A 21,396-nucleotide genomic window follows, 5' to 3' on the forward strand; every position below is an offset into this window, starting at 1 on the left:
TTTTTGCATTTAAACAGTAGGTCAGACTGGTGCAGCTAAAAATGGCTTGAGAACTCAGCTCTGGCAAAGATGTATGATCAGAATGTTTCTAAAATATGATCTCATTTTATATTTGTGTGGAGCCATAAAGAAATTGAAGGATTGAGACTGTGATCCTTGGCACCCATCCCTTCTCCAATTATGTGTCTTAAGAACTGACAACCACTTTCCCATTCACAGAATTCAACCAAAAAGAGATGGAGTTTGCATGCTTAACACTGTGGGTACATTGGAAGTCTCTGGGGCTGCCTTTCTACAAGCTTTAAACAACTGCTGATCAAAAATGATTCTAAATCCTTGGATGCTTCCTCAGAGCTCAACTGGCTCTTTAGAATCAGACACAAAAATCAATGGCACATGCCCTTGAAGAAATGAAAGCCAAAGCACCTTTAGCTTTGCCAAGTAAAGATTTCACCGAAGTGTTTCCCAGAGTGAGGTGGATACTGGGCATTCTTAAGTGAGCTGTTCAGCTCTGGCACGATATAAGGGAGATGTAACTGAGTGGCTGGTGACAGGAGATTCCACTCATCTGTGTCCCTCTGCCCTCCCCCTATTTCGCGTTATGACTAAATGGCCCCTTATAAATCCCATCAGCTTAAGAAGCCTGAAGAAATGTCACTATCAGAGCCATTAGTGTGTTAGTGCCTTCTCAGTGGGTCAGTAGCAGAGTCGCCTCTCACAAACTCCAAAGAGTCAAGAAGAATGGAAATGGTTCTCAAAGGATAAGGGAAGCAGTGCAGCAGAAAGGGATGGAATTTAGCACCAGAAATCCTGTCTCACCTCTTGTCCTTGCTTAACCTTTCTGTGCCTCAGTTTCCTTATCTGCATAATAAGAAAATATGAATAATTACCCTCACTCATAACATCACAGGGTTGCTGTGAGAATCAAATGGGAGGTCTGTGAAAGTTCTTAAACTGCCAACAGAATTCTTTTTTTGCTTTTCTTTTGAAGGTCCTCAGTTTCATGACTCACAATGTATTGTTAGGAATCTGTCACTAAAGTTGAACTCCAAAAATTGTATAGAAAAAATAAACTAAAATAAAAATAGAAAAAGAGGTAGATTATGAGCACTATAGCGTGTTTTTGTTTAAAAAATGCTGGAGAGTTGAACACATGCCAATTGTTTGTTGTAAGTGAATTTTTACAGTTCAGTTGTTTAAAAAAAATTCTTTTTTTTTTTTAATAAATAGGGTCACAGTGTGTCACCCAGGTTGGAGTACAGTGACTTGATCATAGCTCACTGTAATTTCAAACTCCTGGGCTCAAGCAATCTTCCTGCCCCAGCCTCCCAAAGTGCTGCGATTACAGGTGTGAGCTACTGTGCCCAGCTTTCAAAATCTTGTTTGAATAACTTTATTAGAACTATGTCAAACCTAATAGCTTTTCAGATAAAACAAAAAACAAAGAACTCATGAAAACGTTATTGTAATTCTATTTGTTTATGTTGTGTAGTGATTTTATAATACTCTACGATATTTGGGGAATAATTAAATTGATACACAGAATCTGACCTTAAATAGTTGGCAAAGCAGGGAACTAAGATACTTGGAATGACCTTAAGTTAAAAAATGATACATGATGAGCTTAAACTTACGTTATCACAAATGCCATCTGTTGGGAGCACGTGATATTTCAGCCCAGCTTCTGTGGACATTTTTTATGACTTAAAAACAAATAAGCTTTTTAATGTAGAGCAGTTTTAGATTTATAGAAAAATTGCAAAGATAGTAGTAGTATACAAAGTTCCCATAAACCTCATACTCAGTTTCCCCTATTATTAACATCTTATATTAGTATGATATATTTATCACAATTAATGAACCATAATTATTAACTAAAGTCCATACTCAATACTTTAGTTAATACTGTATTCAGATTTCCTTAGTTTTTACCTAAACATCTTTTTCGGTTCCGAGGTCCCATCCAGGATACCACATTACATTTAGTCATCTTGTCTCTTTAAGTTCCTCTTGGTCGTGGCAGTTTCTCAGACTTCATTTTTGATGACCTTGATAGTTGATAGGAGTACTGGTCAGGTATTTTGTAGCATGTCTCTCAGATGGGATTTGTCTGATGTTTTTCTCATGATTAAACTGGGGTTATGAGGTTTGGGTGGAGATACTTACAGACATTTAAATTTACTTGCATTTGGCGATGTTCCAAAGTCAGAAAATTCTCTGGCATAAGGAAAAGACTTTTGGCCTGAAGCAGCATGGTCGACAGTTGACATCTCACAACTGGGAAGTGCTGCAAAGACAAAGAGAGTCTTCCAGCAAAGTCTGTTCTCCCAACAGGCTTAACTAATCCCAGCATGCCACAGATGCCACAGGTCTGTTCCCTATCTTAACTCTTCTCTTTCTGAAGGCTCCCAGCACAATCTCCTGTAGATTTTTCTATGTGAAAAATACTTCCAGTTTTTTAATGCAATTTAATGGGAAAACAGTACTCATTTTATAGAAATCCCCTCATAGGCAATATTACTGAACTAGTAATACATTAGATATCTGAAACTCCTGTACTACCATGAGTATAAGTGCATAAAAACGAACATGGGGTGCATGTGCTGAAAAGAAGTCTTGTTTCTCTGCTGCTGACAAATATTTATTTGGAGAAGAGTCAAATCAGTAGACTCTCTTCCACACCAACAACCTGGGATCCTATTTAAGAATGGGGTAAAACTACAGTATCTAGATCTAAATCATGCTGGGGTAGGCTAATTCTACAACTCAGGAGAACCACATTTGAATTTGAATCTAAGAAACTGGAGGAGTCCTGAAATACTCCTCCCACGAATTAACTGCCTTATTCCATTTTCTACAAAGACTATGCCATTAGTAAAAGGGAAAACAATTTTCAAATATAGAAAACATATAAACCCTATGTGACAGAAATGCATATGCTCTACCTGCAGTTTGGTTTTTATAGTTGATGAAAATGCTTCAATGTAAGTGTATTTAGTTTCTCAATCCCTTTATAATCCCACTGTAATCTTCATAATGATTCTATTCTATGCAAATATAACAATAATGACTCCTATTTATTTAGAATCTGTCTGTGCTTTACATAGTTTATCTCATTTAATCCTGTCTGTTGTAGATACTCACTGTCCTATTATATAAATTGAGGCTTAGGGAAGTTAAATAACTTGCCTGAGAAAACACAGATAGAGTCAGGATTTGAACTCAGCACTGTCTGAGTTTCAGCTCCTAATTACTGGGTTAAACTCCCTTCATGTTAATATGTTTATTTTAAGATGCCTTCTGTAAGAGCAAGGGTGATAATTTTTCTTTTCTTAGTTGCTGAAGTCTCACAATTAATTTTCATCCACACGGCAAATATTTAGTAATATCTGAAAATAAGGAAGAGGAAGATATGATACTACTGCCGATTACCACCGTGCAGGTAAAATATCAAATAGTCTCATCCTAATTGACCCAAGGAACAACAGTAAGATAAGGGAAGGCCAGCCATTCATCACCCCTGTTACCTGGGACTACAGTGCGAGTGGCTTGGCTCTCCATGTTCTAAAATATAGTGTATTAATGGAAAATTTGAGGTATAGCCAGACCAACAAATCAGGAGATGATTGGTATCAAAAAGAGAGTTTGCTACTCACAGTTCCCAAACAAGGGGGCATGATACACCCCAGGGGACCACATGTAACAGCTATAATAGCGCCAGGGGCAATCAGAAGGCAGGAAAGAACTGTGGACAAGAGCCATTATTATGGAGGCGCAGGGCAGGAACCTGCAAGGCAGTGTCAGCAGACCTGGGATTGGCTAGTTTGAATAATTTCAGTGGGCTCTGAGTCATAGGAGTTTCCATCTTCACAAGGGGGCATGTCCTATTCACAGAGAAAGTTCAGTGTCCATCAAGCATTGCAAAACAGAATTGAAACTATTTTTTTAATCCATTTCATTGGCAAGCTACATTCTATACTCTAGTGTATGTGTGTATATAATAAACAGTCACCCACACACACCCCACACACACAACTCCCACACACACCGCATCACACATTCTTGACAGTCTGTTTAATAGGTCCAAGATGAGATGGCCTTTTCATTTTTTCTCAAAAGCTTTAAGACACATTAATACAAAATAGAGCTAGACCTGCTTATTTTGACCTGATAGCTTCCTTAATACCAGAAGCAGTATTTTCAAATCCAACAGTACTGTTTACTCTAGGAAATGTTTTCTTCATAGTCACAGCAAGATCAAATACCACATTATTTCAGGTTTCAACAAACACTTTATTCTCCTCATTAATGTCTCAAAACTGTTGAAAGCCAAAGCCTGAACAAGTCTTTCAGCAATAAGTGTAAATATTTTATGAAAAAGAAGTTGCAAGAGGATATCAGTTTCCGTTAACTGTGTTTCTGAGTATTTTTCTGTGGTAAAGTTCCCAAACTTGAATAAATTAGGTACAATGTCGATAGAAGTAAAAGAAGTAATCTGTGAAGAATATCCCAGCAAAATAGGGATCCGTTGAACAGTCAGCTAAATCCTGTCAGAACAAGAAAAAACACAGAAAGATTAACATAAAAGTTAACAACAGTTAAAGTGATTGATTGATTGGTCCATTTCTTTCTTGCTGAAAAGAAAAAGAAAAAAGCAATCTCACCGGTGCAGCTACACGGAAATGGTATGCGCTGTCAGAGAATCGGGCTACAGGGAGGCTCCAAATGTGCTGAAATCCCTAAATAATGAATGAAAGAGAGTCCATTTCATAACCACATTTCACACTCGCAATTGGAAAGAGTACAGGCTGAGAAAGCATTTCCTCAATGACTGCAGGAGAGGTATCTGGGATAACAGCTTTTAAAAGGTGTCACTAGAACAGTCTGCAGCTTCTTAGGGACACAAGGAAGACGCTGAGGCCAGCCCTGTGACCAGGGCCAGTCAGCAAGGGGAAACGCAGGCATTTAGCTCGTGCATCCCTCTCTTGGTAGGGAACAGAAGCCACAGTTCCAAAGACAATTCTACTGGAACAGGGACAGAATGCTGAGGAGCCAGAAAACGTTACCTGTGTCATCTCCTGGGAGACTTCCCTGTGGCTCTGGATCCCTTTGGCTTCCCTTGTACTATGGAAACATATATTTCCAAGGGTGAGTTTGCACTGGAAGACTATCAATGGCTCTGTTGTGCTTCAAGAGACAAAGGAAAGAAAGGGCAAATTGAAAGCGGTTACCAACTTCTCTTAGGCCACACCTTGGCAAGAAGAAGAACCGATGGGAATGTAACTTGGAAATCCATTCAAAGTTCACAATAGGCATTTAATTACATAAAGCTCACTGATGCCAATAGGCTAGCTCACATCTCATTATTACAAAAAGAAACCCAATCTCAGATGATTAATGGAATAGCATTTGATGGTTTCTAAAACTTAATCTCATGACAATTAAATCATCTCACATTAGAACTTCTTATCGCCATAGATTTTAAGTAATTTTTGGATATATACCTTCTCTTTTGACTGGCAACTGAATTTGCATTTATCTGAAGCTTCCCGGATTGTAGATTATGTAAACTCATGGTCTGAATAGATGTGGTTTGAAACAACAAAGCAAATAAATACAGGTAGGAGTCTAGGAGTGAGTTCCATTAGATATCAACAGCTATCAGAGTAGAAGGCCTTCAATAAAGGATGCTGCTTCTTCTCTGGAAGTTGACTCAATAATTATTATCAAGATGATGAGATCCATCTGCCTTTGGAAACAATCCTTTTGCACAAGTGGTGACAACCTACAATCTCAGTTGAGTATATGTGTTATTTTTAAATCACCCGTATGAGAAAAATTAATCATAAAGTAAAAGGTCTGATTTAGTGGCTCATCCCCCTGAAAGTGATCTTTTGTCTCTACAGGGGATGTAGCATATAATCTTATTTCCTTCCATTGAAAGCTAGAAATGAATAAGAAAATGTTTTTCCAGGTTACTTACAGAGTGTTAGAGATTAGTACGTTTAGCTCATACAAATAGTACATTTAGAGACCAGAATGGTGATTCATGCCTGTAATCCCAGAACACTGGGAGGCTGAGGCAGGAGGTTTGCTTGAGCTCAGAAGTTCGAGACCAGCCTGAGCAAGAGTAAGACATGTCTTGACTAAAAATAGAAAAATTAGCAGGGCATGGTTGCATGTACCTGTAGTCCCAGCTACTTAAGAGGCTAGGGCAGAAGGATCTCTTGAGCCCAGGAGTTTGAGACTGCAGTGAGCTATGATGGTGCCAGGGGGACAGAGCATGACTCTGTCTCAGAAAAAGAAAAGAAAAGAATAGTACATTTAGCTTCTGCTCTGTCTTGAAATAGGGTAGGTTCTGCGTCATAAAATATTAGCTACTAATATTGAAACAAACCTTTCCAAGGCAAGCAGTTGGATTGAGTGTCATTATCTCCTCATAGATACGAAGTTGTTGGGAAAAGGAGTAGGAAGCCTGAGAGAAATGGTGGAAGAGACAGGGGAGTGTGGTGAGTGACAGGAGGAAGGACAGAGCTGGACAAGCGGAGGGAGAGAGCAGGGGACATACGAGAGGGGAAAGAGAGGAAGAAAAGGAAGCAGAGAATAGAGGAAAGTGGAGAGGGGAGAGAAGAAGAGACTAAAATCAGGAGACAAAACCATCTATCTTTATGGTGAGTAGCTCACTGCATGATTTTTTGAGTGAAGTGAGTCAAAAGTCTTAAAGTACCATAATGATTTAACATGTCTGATAAGAATGTTAGAGTTTTGTGATTTTGGAAGAAAGGTAGTCATAATAAAAGCTACCGTTTATTGAGAACCTACTATGTGTTAGGAGAGGGCAATATCCTTACATTGCACCTCACTGGGGAGGCCAGACAGTGATGGTTCAAAGCATGGGCTGGATTTGAAGCCCGGCTCCATCACTTACAAGCTGTGAATTTCAAGATGCATTTTTTGACATGTACTGAAACTCTAAATCCAAGTATTTGTGTCTGAAGCATATAAACTATTAAAAAAAAAAAAATACCCACCTGGGAGGGTTGTTGTGGCTATGGTGAGGATTTATGACCCAGTATTAAAGTGTATGGTGTCTGGCAGATAGTCTGTGCTCAGCAAATGGTTGTCATTAATTTCACTATTATCAACAATAATTCCCAGAGCAGCTCTACATGCTATGGTATAATGTAATACTCATTTTACAAATGAAGAAATGGTAACTCAGAGAAAATAAATGGCTTCTCCAACATCACAGCATGAGTATGTGACAGAACAGTTGAACCCTGGTCTGCCCAATGCAAACCCTGGCTCCTTCGATTTTCTCTCTCCTGAGTGAAAGTCATGGTGTCTGTATTAGCATTGCTACCAGGAACTCACCAAAATGTGCAGTGCCCTCTCCCAACCTGGGGGCCATGTTATTACTCTTGTTCCCATCCCAGTGCAAAGGGAGACTGGGGAAGGCTGCAGCTTGTGAGCATCAAACCAAAGTCACTCCCACTTGGCAGGCTTGAGTGTACAGTTTAGAGCTGCGGTTCCATTCCCTGGGGTAATCCCAGCCCTCATTTTGAGAACCCCTCCCTCAACTGGCCCCAATCTGTCATTAGTTATCATGAACTGATAGCTTTCTACCTCCTAACTTATGGGTCAAATAGTGAAGTCAATTCAGACTTGCTCCTTAAGTATGACAAAAATGAAGTTTTTTTATAGTCATGAACTTACTTTATTTCCAGAGAGAATTTGACATTGGTGGGTGTGTACTTATTAACAGGAATATTGTAATTGTAATTTCCAGACCTAATTATGGGAAAAAAAATAAAACCAAAAATCAAAATATGCAGGAAAGGCTTCAAAAGGCTTTTTGTCATTCATCATATACTATATAAACTGTGAAATAGGGTATAATAAATAATAAATACAGAAAATGGAGTTTATCCTGGTATATATAGTTTTATGTCTTTCGAGATATACCTGTCAAATTTCAGAGTGATCTCTTTCAGGTCTTAATATAAAATATATCACAAAGATTTATAGTATTTTAGAACACACAGAAAAAATAATGGAAAATCAAATCCCATACGCACATAGGAAATGACTTCAGTTTCCTTTAAGGAGATACAGATTTCAGAAGCCAAAGAGGCAAAGGCCACAAACTAACAATCTCCCTGGAAAGGAGGATTGGAAATAATAAATACCAGTTTTTCTACCATAAATCACTCCTTTTTAAGCAACACGAGCAGGAAATATGTACTTTTAGAACCTGAATCTGCTCAAATTTGCATAGTTCTAATTATCATTTAGAAATGGAGAATGCTCCAAGACAGAAGTGCTTATACATGGATTCTCCCCCCAAGAGATACTTGGATAAGAGGGAAGTTTCTTTGATTCATACTGTAATGAAAAATGCCAGCAACAAGGCATGTTGTATCTAACAAAAATTCTCTTTATGACCTTACCATCCTTGAATTATAATGGAAAAACAACTTAAAATCAGATAAATCAGAAAAATGAGAGCTGGTCATTTTAGATTTTCTTTATATAATACTAAACTCAGTTGTTAAAAATGTGAAAGCAAAAATAAAAGAAATCAAAAGGTCTAGTATTTTGCAATGTACAGATCTATCAAAACAAAACATCACATTGTATACCTTGAATATATACGATTTTTACTTGTCAATTATATTTCCATAAAACTGAAAAAAAATGCTTGCTGTGTGCATACCAACTTGAGAACAGTGTTATTTCAGTGAATGGATGTATCAAAAAAATAGAAAGATCTGTGCTGGGATCAGGAGTACTTTGTCAGATGGGGAAGCATAGATAAGTGGAGTTCACTTCCTCCCGATGTCTGCATGCTTCACAACAACCCAGCCGGGTTGATAACATCCCCATCTTATAGCTGAGAACTGGATATGCAAGGAGAATAAACATCTTATCAAAATTCTAGGATCTGAACCTGAATTATCCTGCTGTTCTTCATTATATCACCTTACCACATTAATTGTCTGTCTCTGACACTCACTTATTAGATGGGTAATGTTAAGCAAACTTTTTCAAGCTCACTGAAACTTAACTACAAAATGGGGATGAATAATACCAACCTCATAGGGATGTTGTGCGAATTCAATGAGATAATGAATACAGAGATCATAAACAAATCATAAAGCATCATACAGGTGACTTGTATAACTCAGGACCATCAACTTAAAGCCTAAGTTATACCAGGTTAAAAAAGAAATAAGGCTCAAAAGCCATAGGATTCATGACACCAGTTCAAAATACAGTTCTTGCTTTTAACCTAGCAAGCACCCAATAAATACTTATCAAATTAAGAAAAATAACTCCCATCCTTAATGCCTACAACTTACATATTGTGCTTGCTGAAGCAACTTGCACTCAGCTTCTAGATGTATCATTATCTTGATAGAGGAGATGGGAGATACACTAGAAATGGATGTTGCTGATAACTTTTGGAATATCTGATTTTTTCTTCATAACTGAAAAAGCTAAGATAAGCTATATTTTTTCAGCAATTAAAATAATGATATCCCCTTGTTATTAAAATATACAAACGTCAGCTCATTTATAACTCGGAGCCGTCAGTAACAATGTCTTTCTTGTCTATGAAATTAACTAGCAGCTCTGTGCCTCTGGTATGTGCCCTCAGAGAGGCAGCGCAGAGCTGTTCCCAGGCTTTTTGCTTTGGACTTATCCATTAAATCAGGAGACTGGAATCATTGGGGCCAGGGTTTATTGACATTTGCTAATACCAACCGTTTTATGATTCCCTCGTCCACCATGTAACAAATGTGTTTTCACTTAAGGAGCAATGTAAGCACACATTGATTTTGCCACGTAGCTTTAGCTTTCATTGCAAGCTCAAAACCCAGCGCCCTGTGTAAATTGCAGAAACAACCGGGGCATAATGGGGAGGCTTACCCACCCGCACCGCAGGCTTCTGCTGCAATACCGATGATCTATTATTTGCTGGATTTCCATAATCTGAATAGAACTGATGGTTGTATCAATCCCTGAATTTAGAAGAAATAGAGAAAAGAAAGTAAATCTTCTGCAGGGGATAAATAGGATTGTATTCCAGCACAGTCCCCAAATTATGGGACGTGAAGTAAGAGTTTCCTGGATAGATTCCATTTGCATTCAGATGAAAAAAGGAGGAGGAGAAGGAAGGGGAGAAGATTTGGGGTTTGGGTTTTTTTAGTTATAGTAAATTTTAAGAAAACTAATAAAAATCCAGGCTCCAATAAATAGCCCTCATAACATCCAAAAGAATTTCTGGACCATGGAAGTCCTACTAAATCGAAATTTATTGAAAATGGAATGCAACGTGAAATGCAATCTGTTCCAGAAAACGGAAAACAAACTAAAAATATAGTCAGAATAGAAGAGGTGGGCAGGAAGTTTAAACAGATATTAAAATCTATGGAGAGCAACTGCAACTGGTCCAGTAGTGAGTGGCTGTTTGTAATGCTTCATCAATGTTTAGGCTGGCGTGGATTGTGAAATGTAAACCCATGGACATGCGCGGTGGCGGGCACAGCCATTGTCCCTGTTCCTCACTTCAGTAATGCTTTTACGACTTGCTGCTCTGCCTCACCCCACAAAGCCAAAAAATAGTGTCACTTAAATGTCAACTTACAGTCACTCCTCCAGTCAGGGCTGGTGAGAGCATCTCTTGCCAGGAATGATTTGCGTTTGTATTCTGAAAAGGAAAAAAATGTCTATTAGTCTTGAAGGCTTGTTCAGGATAAGGAAAAACCCCGTGTGTGCCCTAGTTTGTCTCTGTGAGTTGAATGTTCCCCCCGCCCACTTCCCTCTCCCACCTTCCCACCCATCCAACCGCTATCCCATTTCTTAGAGATCTACTTTAGTCTCACCTTCTCCCAATGCCACCTGCTACAGGCTGAACTGAGTCCTCTGTCCACCACCACCAAGTTCCTATGTTAAAATCCTAACCCCCAGCACCTGGGAGTGTGGCTGTGTTTGGAGACAGGGTCTCTAGAGAGGTGATTAAGTTAAAACGAGGCTGTTGGGTGGCCCCTAATCCAATCTGACTGGCGTCCTTATGAGAGCAGGAGATGAGGACACAGGGGAGACACCAGGGGGACAGGTGCACAGAGCACAGACTATGCAAGGGCACAGGAAGAAGGCAGCCATCTGCAAGCCAAACAGAGAGGCCTCAGAAGAAACCGGACCTGCTGACCCTGATCTTGGACTTCCAGCCTCCAGAACTGTGAGAAAACATGTCCGTTGTTTAAGCCACCCAGTCACTGGTATTCTGTTATGGCAGCCCGAGCAAACTAAGGTCCCGTCTGCAATTAGGTCCTGCAGCTCTCCGCTCCCCCCTCTCCAATGCCATAGCGTTTATTACTGAGCCATCTCTGTGGTCACCAACCAGCAGCATATCTGTCACTATACTGAAGGGCGTATTACCTCTGTGTTATTACTTAACTTTTCATGTATTTTTGTTCTTTCTTGACCACTCCTGAATAGGGAACCTCAGTTAACATTTTTGAATCCTCCTATAACTCCTGGCATAATGCCTTGCGCATACTACGGAAACCATTTTTTCTCAGATTAAAGACAATCTAATGGCAGTTTTATTTCTTACCTAGCTTGTGAATTAGTAATATTTTTAATTGAAATAATTAGGTTTGGATTATATGGGTTCTTTTCTATGTACTTAAATGTTGCTCTCTCAGGATTATACATGCTTATGTAGGAAAAAATGAAAAAAAACCATCATCAGGGAATCCCTGTTTGAATACCTCCAGGGACAAAGGACTCACTAACTTCAGGGTAGCCCATTCCTCCGCTGGGCAGTGCTGAGTGCTAGTTTTCCCTTTTACGGAGCCAACATCTACCTTCCTGTTGATCTCCTTTTGATCCTGATATTACCTCTTGAGTGAATATAACAGGTCCTGAAGGCAAATGCTGTGCCCGACCCAAAGCTGGCTTATATGCAATTGCTGGGCAGCAGGGACACACTCATGAGTCATATTTGTTTTTCTGAGTGAAAACAAAAGTCATTAAAAATATAACATTTGGAAAGTATGAAGGAGAAAGGAACAATAATATGGATGTCTGGAAACTGATTTCTGAACTATTCCTGGAGATCCCAGGGGAAAACAAGGAGACACAACAGTTTAGTTAAATAATCCCTTTAGATGAGTTCAGGTACCACAGGGACCTGGTGTCAAGTGTATATTGGTCCCCACTGGTTTTTCAACCCTGCCTACTTCCATGGCCTCTCTGCCGCTTAGTAGACCCTGTTAAAATAGAGAACAGGTTCAAGGGCAATGGAAAGAGTAGATAGAAATGAAGAAAAATAAAAGCAAGACTTTCTCTACAGTTAAATAATGAAATATTAACCTTCTTCATGCAAATGGAGTTTGGGGTCTCTAAGGATAAGCAAAACTTAGCAAATTGAGCATGTCTTCTTGACTGCTTAATAACTTGAATATGAAACATTAAAGGAAATTCTATGGGACTTACATATTTTGCACTGAGGGACAATACAATAGTTACATCTACTATCCACTGACGCCTACTATTCACTGAATATTGTTCTGAGGGCCTTATAACAGTTCAGGAGGGAGGCTATGCCCACTTGGCAGACAAGACAACTGAGGCACTAACAGTCACCCTGTGTGTAAGGAATAGAGAAGGGATTCCAATTTAAGCCATCTCATCCCAGAGTCCACAAATTGCTAACCTGGAAATTTGTGAAACGATATCCATGCAGGAAAAAAGAGAGCTTAAAGCCTAGGGTAAGGACTGAGCTGCAGTCCACTGAAGAGAGGAATTGGGTCACTGGTGCAGGGCCAGAGCAGGCTTCGGGGAAGGGAGCCAGAGGAGTGGTGAGGCCCCCTCATAGCTGAAAAGGCATTTTAAAAGCAATTTGGAAAAAGTAACCATTCAGGTGATTGCTGTTAAGACTATAGGAAAAAAATATGTATCTTTTAAAAGCGGACAGTGAAAGCAATCATTTAGTGGGTTGCTAAACAAACCTAACAAAAGAATTGTGTGAACTTTTGGCAGTCACGTGTTTTTAAATTTGCAGATTTAGATCTATGTTCAAGTTTCTGTATCAAATTTCAGGATAGAATCCAAAAGCGACAGAACACAGTATGTGGGGACAATCAGTCCTAAGCATCTCTGTCCTAGTCAGTACTCCTTGCACAAGGGGGAGGGCTTTGGTCACTTGTCTGCTCACCTGGCCTTATGCTCCTTGAAGACTGTGTCCTGTTCACTGTTGTGTCCCCACAGGGGGCGATGCTGGGCTCACTGGGGGTGCTTATAAACATTTGTGGAAGAATGGAAGGAAGAGAGCCACAAGGCAAGGGGAAGGAAAAGAAGAGGGAAGGCCAACTGATTAACCTCTAGAAAAATGTTTTCTCTTACATACCCAAAGGGAACTTCCCAGAGGGGTGGATGCAGAAGGATGCTGAGAATGAACATGGGACGCTGGGCCCTGCACCCTGGTTGCAGGTGGAGTGAGACCGAACCTGAAGGCAGGTTTCCTGAGTGTCCTGCCCAACACGATGCTTTCCATTAAGAAGAAATGGATCTTGATATATGAGGACTTTCTAGAAAATCGAATATTTATTTCCCTTTACATATATATATACTGCCGAAAGGACTCCAGATTTCTTGGAGTCTAGCTATTCCAATAATAATTTTCAAACACATGTCTCCTACTATTAGTTCTGCTTAAGATTGCTTCCACAGAAGGCTGTAAATTTACAAGGCAAATGAGGCATAAAGAGAAGTAGAAACCAGGACTTCTCTATCCTGTCTGTTTTCTTTTACCTTTTGTTCTACTTGCCTGCTGAATTTTCAGGAAAAGAGCTCATTATAAATCCTGGCAACAGAACTACAGATTTGTCCCACTTCCACAGAACTACATTTTCAGGTTCTGGAGATACGGAACCCTAGGAATAGGATCGAGTATCTGAGGGGATAAGGTATTTTTTTAACAGAATAAAAAAGTGAGGTTGAGAAGAGATAATCTTGAAGATCAGAATTATAAAAGTGATTTTTTCAAAAGCAGGAAATAAATTTTAAATGTCCTACAAAACATCTCCATTTTGTCACTTCTCTGAAGCAGGACTATTTGACTCTGAAAGGCTGGTTATTGAAAAGTCATAAATCCTCCTTTGTCACACAGGGGTAGCTCTCATTTTATAAATACCTTCCAGTAATATTCACTATAAGCTTAATATAGTACATTCCCAGTGGTTTTCATGAAAAGTTGGAGATATATTTCACAATTGGTAGATGAGACCTCCCAATAAACCAAATTAGAAACTTCTGGAGAGTAGATATTTAAGATGCTATCCAACCAAAGCATAGCCCTGTCATAGTAGAAGGTGTATATTGCAGTACTTATAAAACTATGTTGATAGATGAGTCCAATACTGCATCTTGGATATCTTTCTCTTGACCTGATTAAACCAGACTGGTGCCATGAAAAAGCTAACAAGCCCCACCTTTCAATGGCTGAGTCCTTTAACACAGGGATACATTTTCTTTTAGCAATTTGCTCTTCTCAGAGTTCTGGTCTCCAAAGCAAAATGAGCATGAATTTCAGATGCCTTTCTGCTTTGTGATATTTTAAAAACCTTCACCAACTCTCTCATAATCTGTAGACTTCCATAGATTGTTTTCCCCCACAGGCTTTTACTTTTTAATATCTAACGAACTCCTATGTCGACTTAAATCTCTGTGAGATCCATGGATTAAAAGCCCATCCATCACATTCAGCTGGTTCCTCAGAGTGGAAGCTCAATATTCCAAAATACTCGTTTTCCACTTCCTGATTACTCTTACTCAAACCTTTTATTAAGTGGGGGGGAGAGGGGAGATAACCTTTCTGAAAGACACTTTACCCAGATACAATCTACTTAGTCCCAAAAGGAGCATAATGACTTGGGCTCAGCATGTCATAAAAATGCTGATTTCCCTTCACTTATTTTATTGTAGTCTTGCTCCTCAGGGAGGAGGCTCATAAATGTGTTTTTGGGCTTAGTAAACTGCTAGATATTACTCTGCCTCCCACTGAGAGTTTTTCTAAGTTTCTTTTTTAACCATTGAATTTCTTGTTTATTTTTACTTCTTAATTTTTAATTGGTCTTTAATGCCTCAGAAACAGCTGGTTGAAAAGACTAGTTGCCTGGCATTCTCCTCGTTTGTATTTAGGAGCCCCAGTGTTATACACTGCCCTGAACAGAAGGGAGGCATGGACCTGCAGCAAAAAGCCCTTCCTCAGCCCTCCAGAAATATCCCACCTTGGGAACATCTCAATGGCTACAGGCAGACTAAAGAGGGTAAAGAAGAAGGGGCTTTCTGGAACCATAGAGTGGATATTTTCTACATCTTCTAGGTTTGATCTCAGGTCCATTGTACATTCATGTCCAAACAAATGGAGGCAGGTTGGTGGTGGGAAGGAACCCAGGGCAGGGAAACAGGGGACCCAGATTTCAGTTCCAACTTTGCTAGTAACTCAACTGGGGGATCTTAAGCAAGATCCTGTGCCTCCATTTCTTCAGCTGTAAAATGGATAATTTGGTATAAATAAGAGGTTCCCCTGACTTAGGGCCTTTGAAACCCCATGTGATTGCATAGAAGGGTCTCTGGTGTTGTCTGTAGACTTGAAAAGTAACATTTCTCCCATAGATTTATGCTGTTTTTCAAATGTTGCTGTTGGAGTAATAAAGCTTAACTTATTTACATTCTCCCTTTTATATTTAATAAAAGCTTAACTGAATTTATACTTACATTCTTTCTCCCTTTATGTACTTTCTCAATCAAATCATGGTAAAAGTATGTTAATAATCGATTCTCAGAGTGCCACAGGTGTAGCTGCTCTCTGAGATCCTGTAACTCTAAATCCCTCAAAGTTTTCAGGTTTTCTAAAGGTAAGAGAGAATCAAACACTTAAATTCTTTCCATTTTTCTCCAGTTGAAAGAAGGAAGAGGAAACAAGATTCCTAGTGTACAAGGGAGCCTGGTAAGGCAGAACTTAAATTTCATTTTTAGACAGAGAAGCTGCTAGTTCTGTTTAGGTGGATACAGCCTGGCCAGATCTTCTTTCTTTGGGAGTTTCCATAGATAAAGAAACATGAGATGAGCAGACACTCACTGTCACAGAGAATAGAGCAACAAACCTTCATCTGGTTTGGTAAAGGCTGTTCTTCCCAATATAGTCACTTAACAAGGGGATAAGCTCTGAGAAATGTGTCATTAGGCAATTTCGTCATTGTACGAACATCGTAGTACATGTACACAAACCTAGAGGGTATAGCCTACTACACAGCTAGGCTATATGGCATAGCCTATTGCTGTAGGCCACAAACCTGTACAGCATATTACTTACTATACTGAATACTATAAGCAATTGTAACATAATGGTAAGTATTTATGCATCGAAACATGTTTAAACATAGAAAAGGTACGGTAAAAATATAATATAAAAAATTAAAAAATGGTATACCTATAGAGAACACTTACCATGAATAGAGCTTGTAGGGCTGAAAGTTGCTCTGGGTGAGTTGCTCTCAGCAAGTTTGTGGTAAGTCCTTGTGCAAACTTTGAACACTACTGTACACTACTATATACTTTATAAACACTGTTCACTTAGGCTGCACTAAATCTATAAAATATTTTTTCTTCAATAACGAGTTAGCCTTAGCTTACTGTAACTTTTTACTGTATATACTTGTAAATTTTTAAAACCTTTTTGACTCTTGTAATAACAGTCAGCTTAAAACACAAATACAGTGTATAGCTGTACAGAAATATTTTCTTCCTTTTTATATTCTATAAGCTTTTTTCTATTTTAAAATTTTTTATTTTTAAATTTTTTTTTTAAACTAAGACACAAACACACATATCAGCTTAGGCCTACACAGGGTCAGGATCATCAAGACAAGATTGTCGTTAGGCAATACAAATTTTTCAGCTTCATTATAATCTTATGAGACCACCATCGTATGTGTGGTCCATTATTGACTGAAATGTTGTGTGACACATGACTGTATTCCCTTACTCTGAAGGGCTGATGGCTACAGGAGTGAATTCGCTCAAGGCTCAAGAAACCCTTAAAAATGAAGAGTGGACCAGCCCACAGCCTCTTCCTGTTCAGGAGATTTTGTTATCCATACATTTCTCGCAGGTGAGATGCTTCCTTCTGAGGATGGCTCTGATAAGAGGATATCACATGTCCTAGCATAGACCCCCAAGGTAAGAAAAGGGTTTACCAGCCATGAGATTGCATTCGCTTTCACAAGGGATGAGGCTTTGGGGATTTTTGTGATAGTTCTGGATTTTTCCATATTTAAAAATATTGAGAATATGATGACTGAAATTCATTCCTTTCTCCAAAATGAAACTTTATCCTCACTTTATGCATCTGTTCCCAAGTTCAATAAAAAAATTTTCATGAGAAAAATAGTACAAGCACTGCCTCCCATAGGTGTGGGGAAGGAACTCTGTGTGTCTCAGCTTCCTCGTTGGACCAAGATGGGGATAATAACTGCCTATGTTCTGTGTCAGTCACTAGGTTTGCTTACAAATATTCTGGTTCATCTTCTCCAGGTACATGTTAGGTCTGCATTTCTCCATCCATTTTTAAGTTAGACATGACTGACCTGTTTTGGCCAATAAAGTATAAGCAGAGGTGACATGTGTTATACCTAGGCAGAAGCATTAAGCGCCAGTACACAATTTGCCTTGTTCTCTTACTACTGCTACAGAGACTGTGGAAATATGTAATGAGATGGAGTCTCCTTCAGCTGGGTCCTAAATGGCATGATGACCAAGAACTCTCTTTTGGTCCACATTTAATATATAGAGTGAATGAAAATAAATTTTTGCCCCATGAAGCCACTATTATTTGGGAGTTGTTATGACAGCATCCTAATCATACTAATATGTATTCTTATTATTAACATCATCATTAATATTATTTTAGACATTCATTAATATGTGTGTATAGAAGGACATGTCTAAAACAACAATGTATATTTGAAAGAATCATGTATAATCTTACAGAGATAATTATACTTGTAGTCCTTGATCAAGTTTCTATAATTTTTTAACATGAAAATTCTGTTACTTGAAAAACAGCTGTGTGTGTGTATGTGTGTGTGTGTCTAGGTGTAAGAGGAAGATATTCTGAAAGCAAAACACCAACTTTGTGTTGTTTCACTGACTTAAAGCTTTACCCTGAACTCTAAATCAGAGTTTCCAAGGCTCTTACATTTTGCCCTAGTTGGTTTGGGCAGAGAGCCCAGATACCACATCATTTTTAAAATTCTAAATGAGCCAAAAAGTCAATCCACGTGCATGCAATTACTTCACTTGTGCTACTATTACTACCTTTGTTGGCAATGGACAAATGAGGCCCTTCTACTTGGTGAAAACTTTAAGCAGTCAAATCAACCACATTTCCATCCCTGAACATGGAACTCAATATTATAGAGACTTGCCATTTTCTGTATTTGTGTTTTAAAAGAGTTTGCCACCCCAAATAGAAGAGTGAAACCATTAACAGACTATCCAAGTAAATATTGACAGGGAAAAAAGCCTCAGGTTCAATGCTGTAGTTGTTTCTCTTTGAACATCATTTACCTGCCCATCGCCTCTGACGGAACTCCTCCTCGAACTGTCTTTGCACAGGACTTGAAAAGACTCCTTTCATTCCCCAGATGGGGCAGCAATAAGTCTGCTCACATGGCAGGATCTCACAGAAAGTAACTTCAGGTACTCGTAAGGAGGTCTGTGTGGTTGCCAGGGATGTATTAGACGCTGCAAGGCATGAAGCAGAGAGGAGGGAAGCAAGGAGGTTAACCTGAAAGGCTGGTTTCTTCTGTTGACAGTTCACATGAAATGTGGCCTGGGTTTGAGCACCAGTGAGGCATGCAAAGGCCTTACCTGAGGAGGAGGCTGTGGGCGGCAGAGCTGGCTCCTGGGGGCTTGTGAGATTGCTGGAGGAGAACGAAGTGATTAATGAGGGGCCTGCAAGAATAATTCTCCCCAAAGGAATATGACATCTGAACTCTCACCTTGGAGGGAGACTTGAGGCATTTCGGTCTTGATCTTTTAAGCTAAGTATGTAAAGGGAGACTATCGTCAAGGCACTGTCAAAAAAAAACACAAAAAACCACACATTATGTGGCAGATTTGTTTCCAGATATATCTCACACATCCAGCTGGCCAAAGATGTACTCTCAACAGGCCACACAGATGGGAGCAGAGGGGGAGGGGGCGGCCATGGCTGACAGAAACACCATGGAAACCAGCACAGTATGCTTTCTGCCCTGGCGAGAAAAAGCCCCGGGCTTCCTGGAGCTCAGAGGCTCCTGGGGTACTCCACGCTGATAGATTTTTCCACCCAGCAGCCCCCCGGCCCTGGCAAGCTGCCGCAGAAGCGTCTGTCACTAGTGGAAGATTACGGGAGGAAGCGTGTCAATGGCTGCAGGCAGCCCTCTGCGCCTCACAGGAAAGAGTCAGAGCAGGGTTCACGTCCGCCGGCGGAGGGTCATCTGCGTGGTCGCAGCCACGCAGGTTCAGTCAGCTGTGGATGCCAAACCCTTTGGCTGCTTCTCTGACATCTTCCTTCTGGCCGCCTGTCTTTTCAGAGCACAATGCACCAAATTGGGCAGAGGAAGGAAAAGAAATGCAATAAAGCATTCATTTCCACACGGTGTGACTTCAAAATAATGAGGATGTCTTTCCCCACGATTACCAGAACTTATATACCCAAATGGAAGCTTTCCTTAAAGGTTCTGAGCTTGGGGAAGCTATTCCCATCAAGGCGCATGCCTCCAAATACTTAGCACTCTCCTCTTTTGGGGGTGTCTTCAGGGCTCTCTCATAAGCCACACAAGGAAGTCTGATGAGAACTTCACAGTCTCATTTTGTGCTGGGCTTGTCACAGGGTTACCTGACTCCAATTCTTGACAGCTTGACTTCAGACCTGGTTCTCCAAACTCCACTCCTCATTATATTGTTCCCCATCAAAGGTGGTGGCTTTACCGTCAATAAGTGTGCACAAGGAAATGTGCCACACGTTGGAATTCCACTCATAAAGGGTGAGTTCCCAAAGCGTTCTCAGCAGCAGCTGGTTACTGCCCAGCAGGCGCAGCCCAGCCCAGGAGAAGTGACGCTAAGCCCCCAAGATGCCGTCAGGCGGAATTTACAGTGTCACCTTGGTGACTGTTTGCTGTGTGTGGTCCAGTCTCCCCTTCTTTGTGCTCTCACATCTCCCACTCTCCATCTCTTCAGACTAACCCTTAAATACTCTTTCAGATTTGTCTCTGGCATCTGCCTCAATGCATAGCCCAGACACTTGCAGAACCATAGGATGAAATAGGTATCTGCTCCCATATTTGGGAGCAAACTCTGGTTTTGACCCTTCTCAGATATACCACAAGCAAAACAAGATAATAAGCCTAACACCTCTCATTTATGTTCTTAGTGGTCAACAATTTTGAAAATCATAAGATCTGATAAGCACGTTTAAAAAGCAGTCTCTTCACCTTACAATTAGACGTCCCATACCTTTCTGCTGTGCTGGGAATCTATTTCTCTAGAGAATGTTCTAGAGCAGTGGTCCTCAACGTTTTTGGCACCAGGGACCAGTTTCATGAAAGACAGTTTTTCCATGGACCAGGGATGGGGCTGGGGGTGCGTGGGATGGAGTTCAGGTGGTAATACGTGGCCCTTTTCCTAACTGGCCGCGGATTGGTACCAGGCCACGGCCCGGGGGTTGGGAACCACAGCTCTAGAGAACACTCAGTGTGTCTGCTGAAGGTAGAGGTTCTAACACTCCTGAGTTGGGAATCCCAGCAGAAGAAGATAAGCACATTTAGGAAAGTGAGGAAAGTGCAAATTCTGCGTGGTGGCGTCAAATACTTGGACATCTCCCTATAGTGGTCAGTAGCAAGTCAAAAGTGAAAACACTGAGGGGAGAGAAGGGCACAGAGACCCCACTGTCTTCTGTAGAGAGGAAGCTGCGTAGAGCAAGGAACAAGCAGCGCCTTGGCACCATCGATTGCTTTGCCTCTGAGAAAGACTGTCTCACCTAAGATAAGGCCCAGAAGCCAGTTTTAAAAAGCATTTTTTCAGGGATAAACATGGCAGTCACGATATGGAGAGTTAGACAAGAAAGGTGTGTGCAAAGGTCTAGAGAAGACAGACAAGATAAGCAGGGCCCAAGGGCCGGGGGCATCCCAGCAGTAGTGGGATCCCAAAGACCAGAGGCCTGAGGAAGGGCCCTGCGTTCTAGCGAGGCATGATTCCCACCTCTGTGCAGAGGAGGGATGGTGTCAAAAGTTACCTAATTTGCACAGCAAATACTGTCCTCCTTACTTTATTTGT

At 40.3% G+C, this 21,396-nt stretch overlaps 1 protein-coding gene across 1 annotated transcript in view; it reads right to left on the reverse strand.

Annotated features, from left to right (window-relative positions):
* Positions 1 to 4,281: 4,281 nt before the first annotated feature.
* Positions 4,282 to 21,396, reverse strand: part of MYRFL (myelin regulatory factor like) — a 113,876-nt gene continuing 96,761 nt past the window's right edge. Inside the window, exons 20-28 of the mRNA XM_012788736.2 lie at positions 19,080 to 19,154; positions 18,949 to 19,001; positions 18,646 to 18,822; positions 10,652 to 10,714; positions 9,938 to 10,025; positions 7,717 to 7,791; positions 5,067 to 5,187; positions 4,665 to 4,739; positions 4,282 to 4,547 (exon numbers count right to left, since the gene is read on the reverse strand). Coding sequence (XP_012644190.2) covers positions 4,461 to 4,547; positions 4,665 to 4,739; positions 5,067 to 5,187; positions 7,717 to 7,791; positions 9,938 to 10,025; positions 10,652 to 10,714; positions 18,646 to 18,822; positions 18,949 to 19,001; positions 19,080 to 19,154 — 814 coding nt within the window. The 3' untranslated portion in view covers positions 4,282 to 4,460. The remainder of the gene's footprint in view (positions 4,548 to 4,664; positions 4,740 to 5,066; positions 5,188 to 7,716; positions 7,792 to 9,937; positions 10,026 to 10,651; positions 10,715 to 18,645; positions 18,823 to 18,948; positions 19,002 to 19,079; positions 19,155 to 21,396) is intronic.

Source organism: Microcebus murinus, chromosome 10, assembly GCF_040939455.1.
Source record: "Microcebus murinus isolate Inina chromosome 10, M.murinus_Inina_mat1.0, whole genome shotgun sequence".
Classification (NCBI taxonomy): domain Eukaryota; kingdom Metazoa; phylum Chordata; class Mammalia; order Primates; family Cheirogaleidae; genus Microcebus; species Microcebus murinus.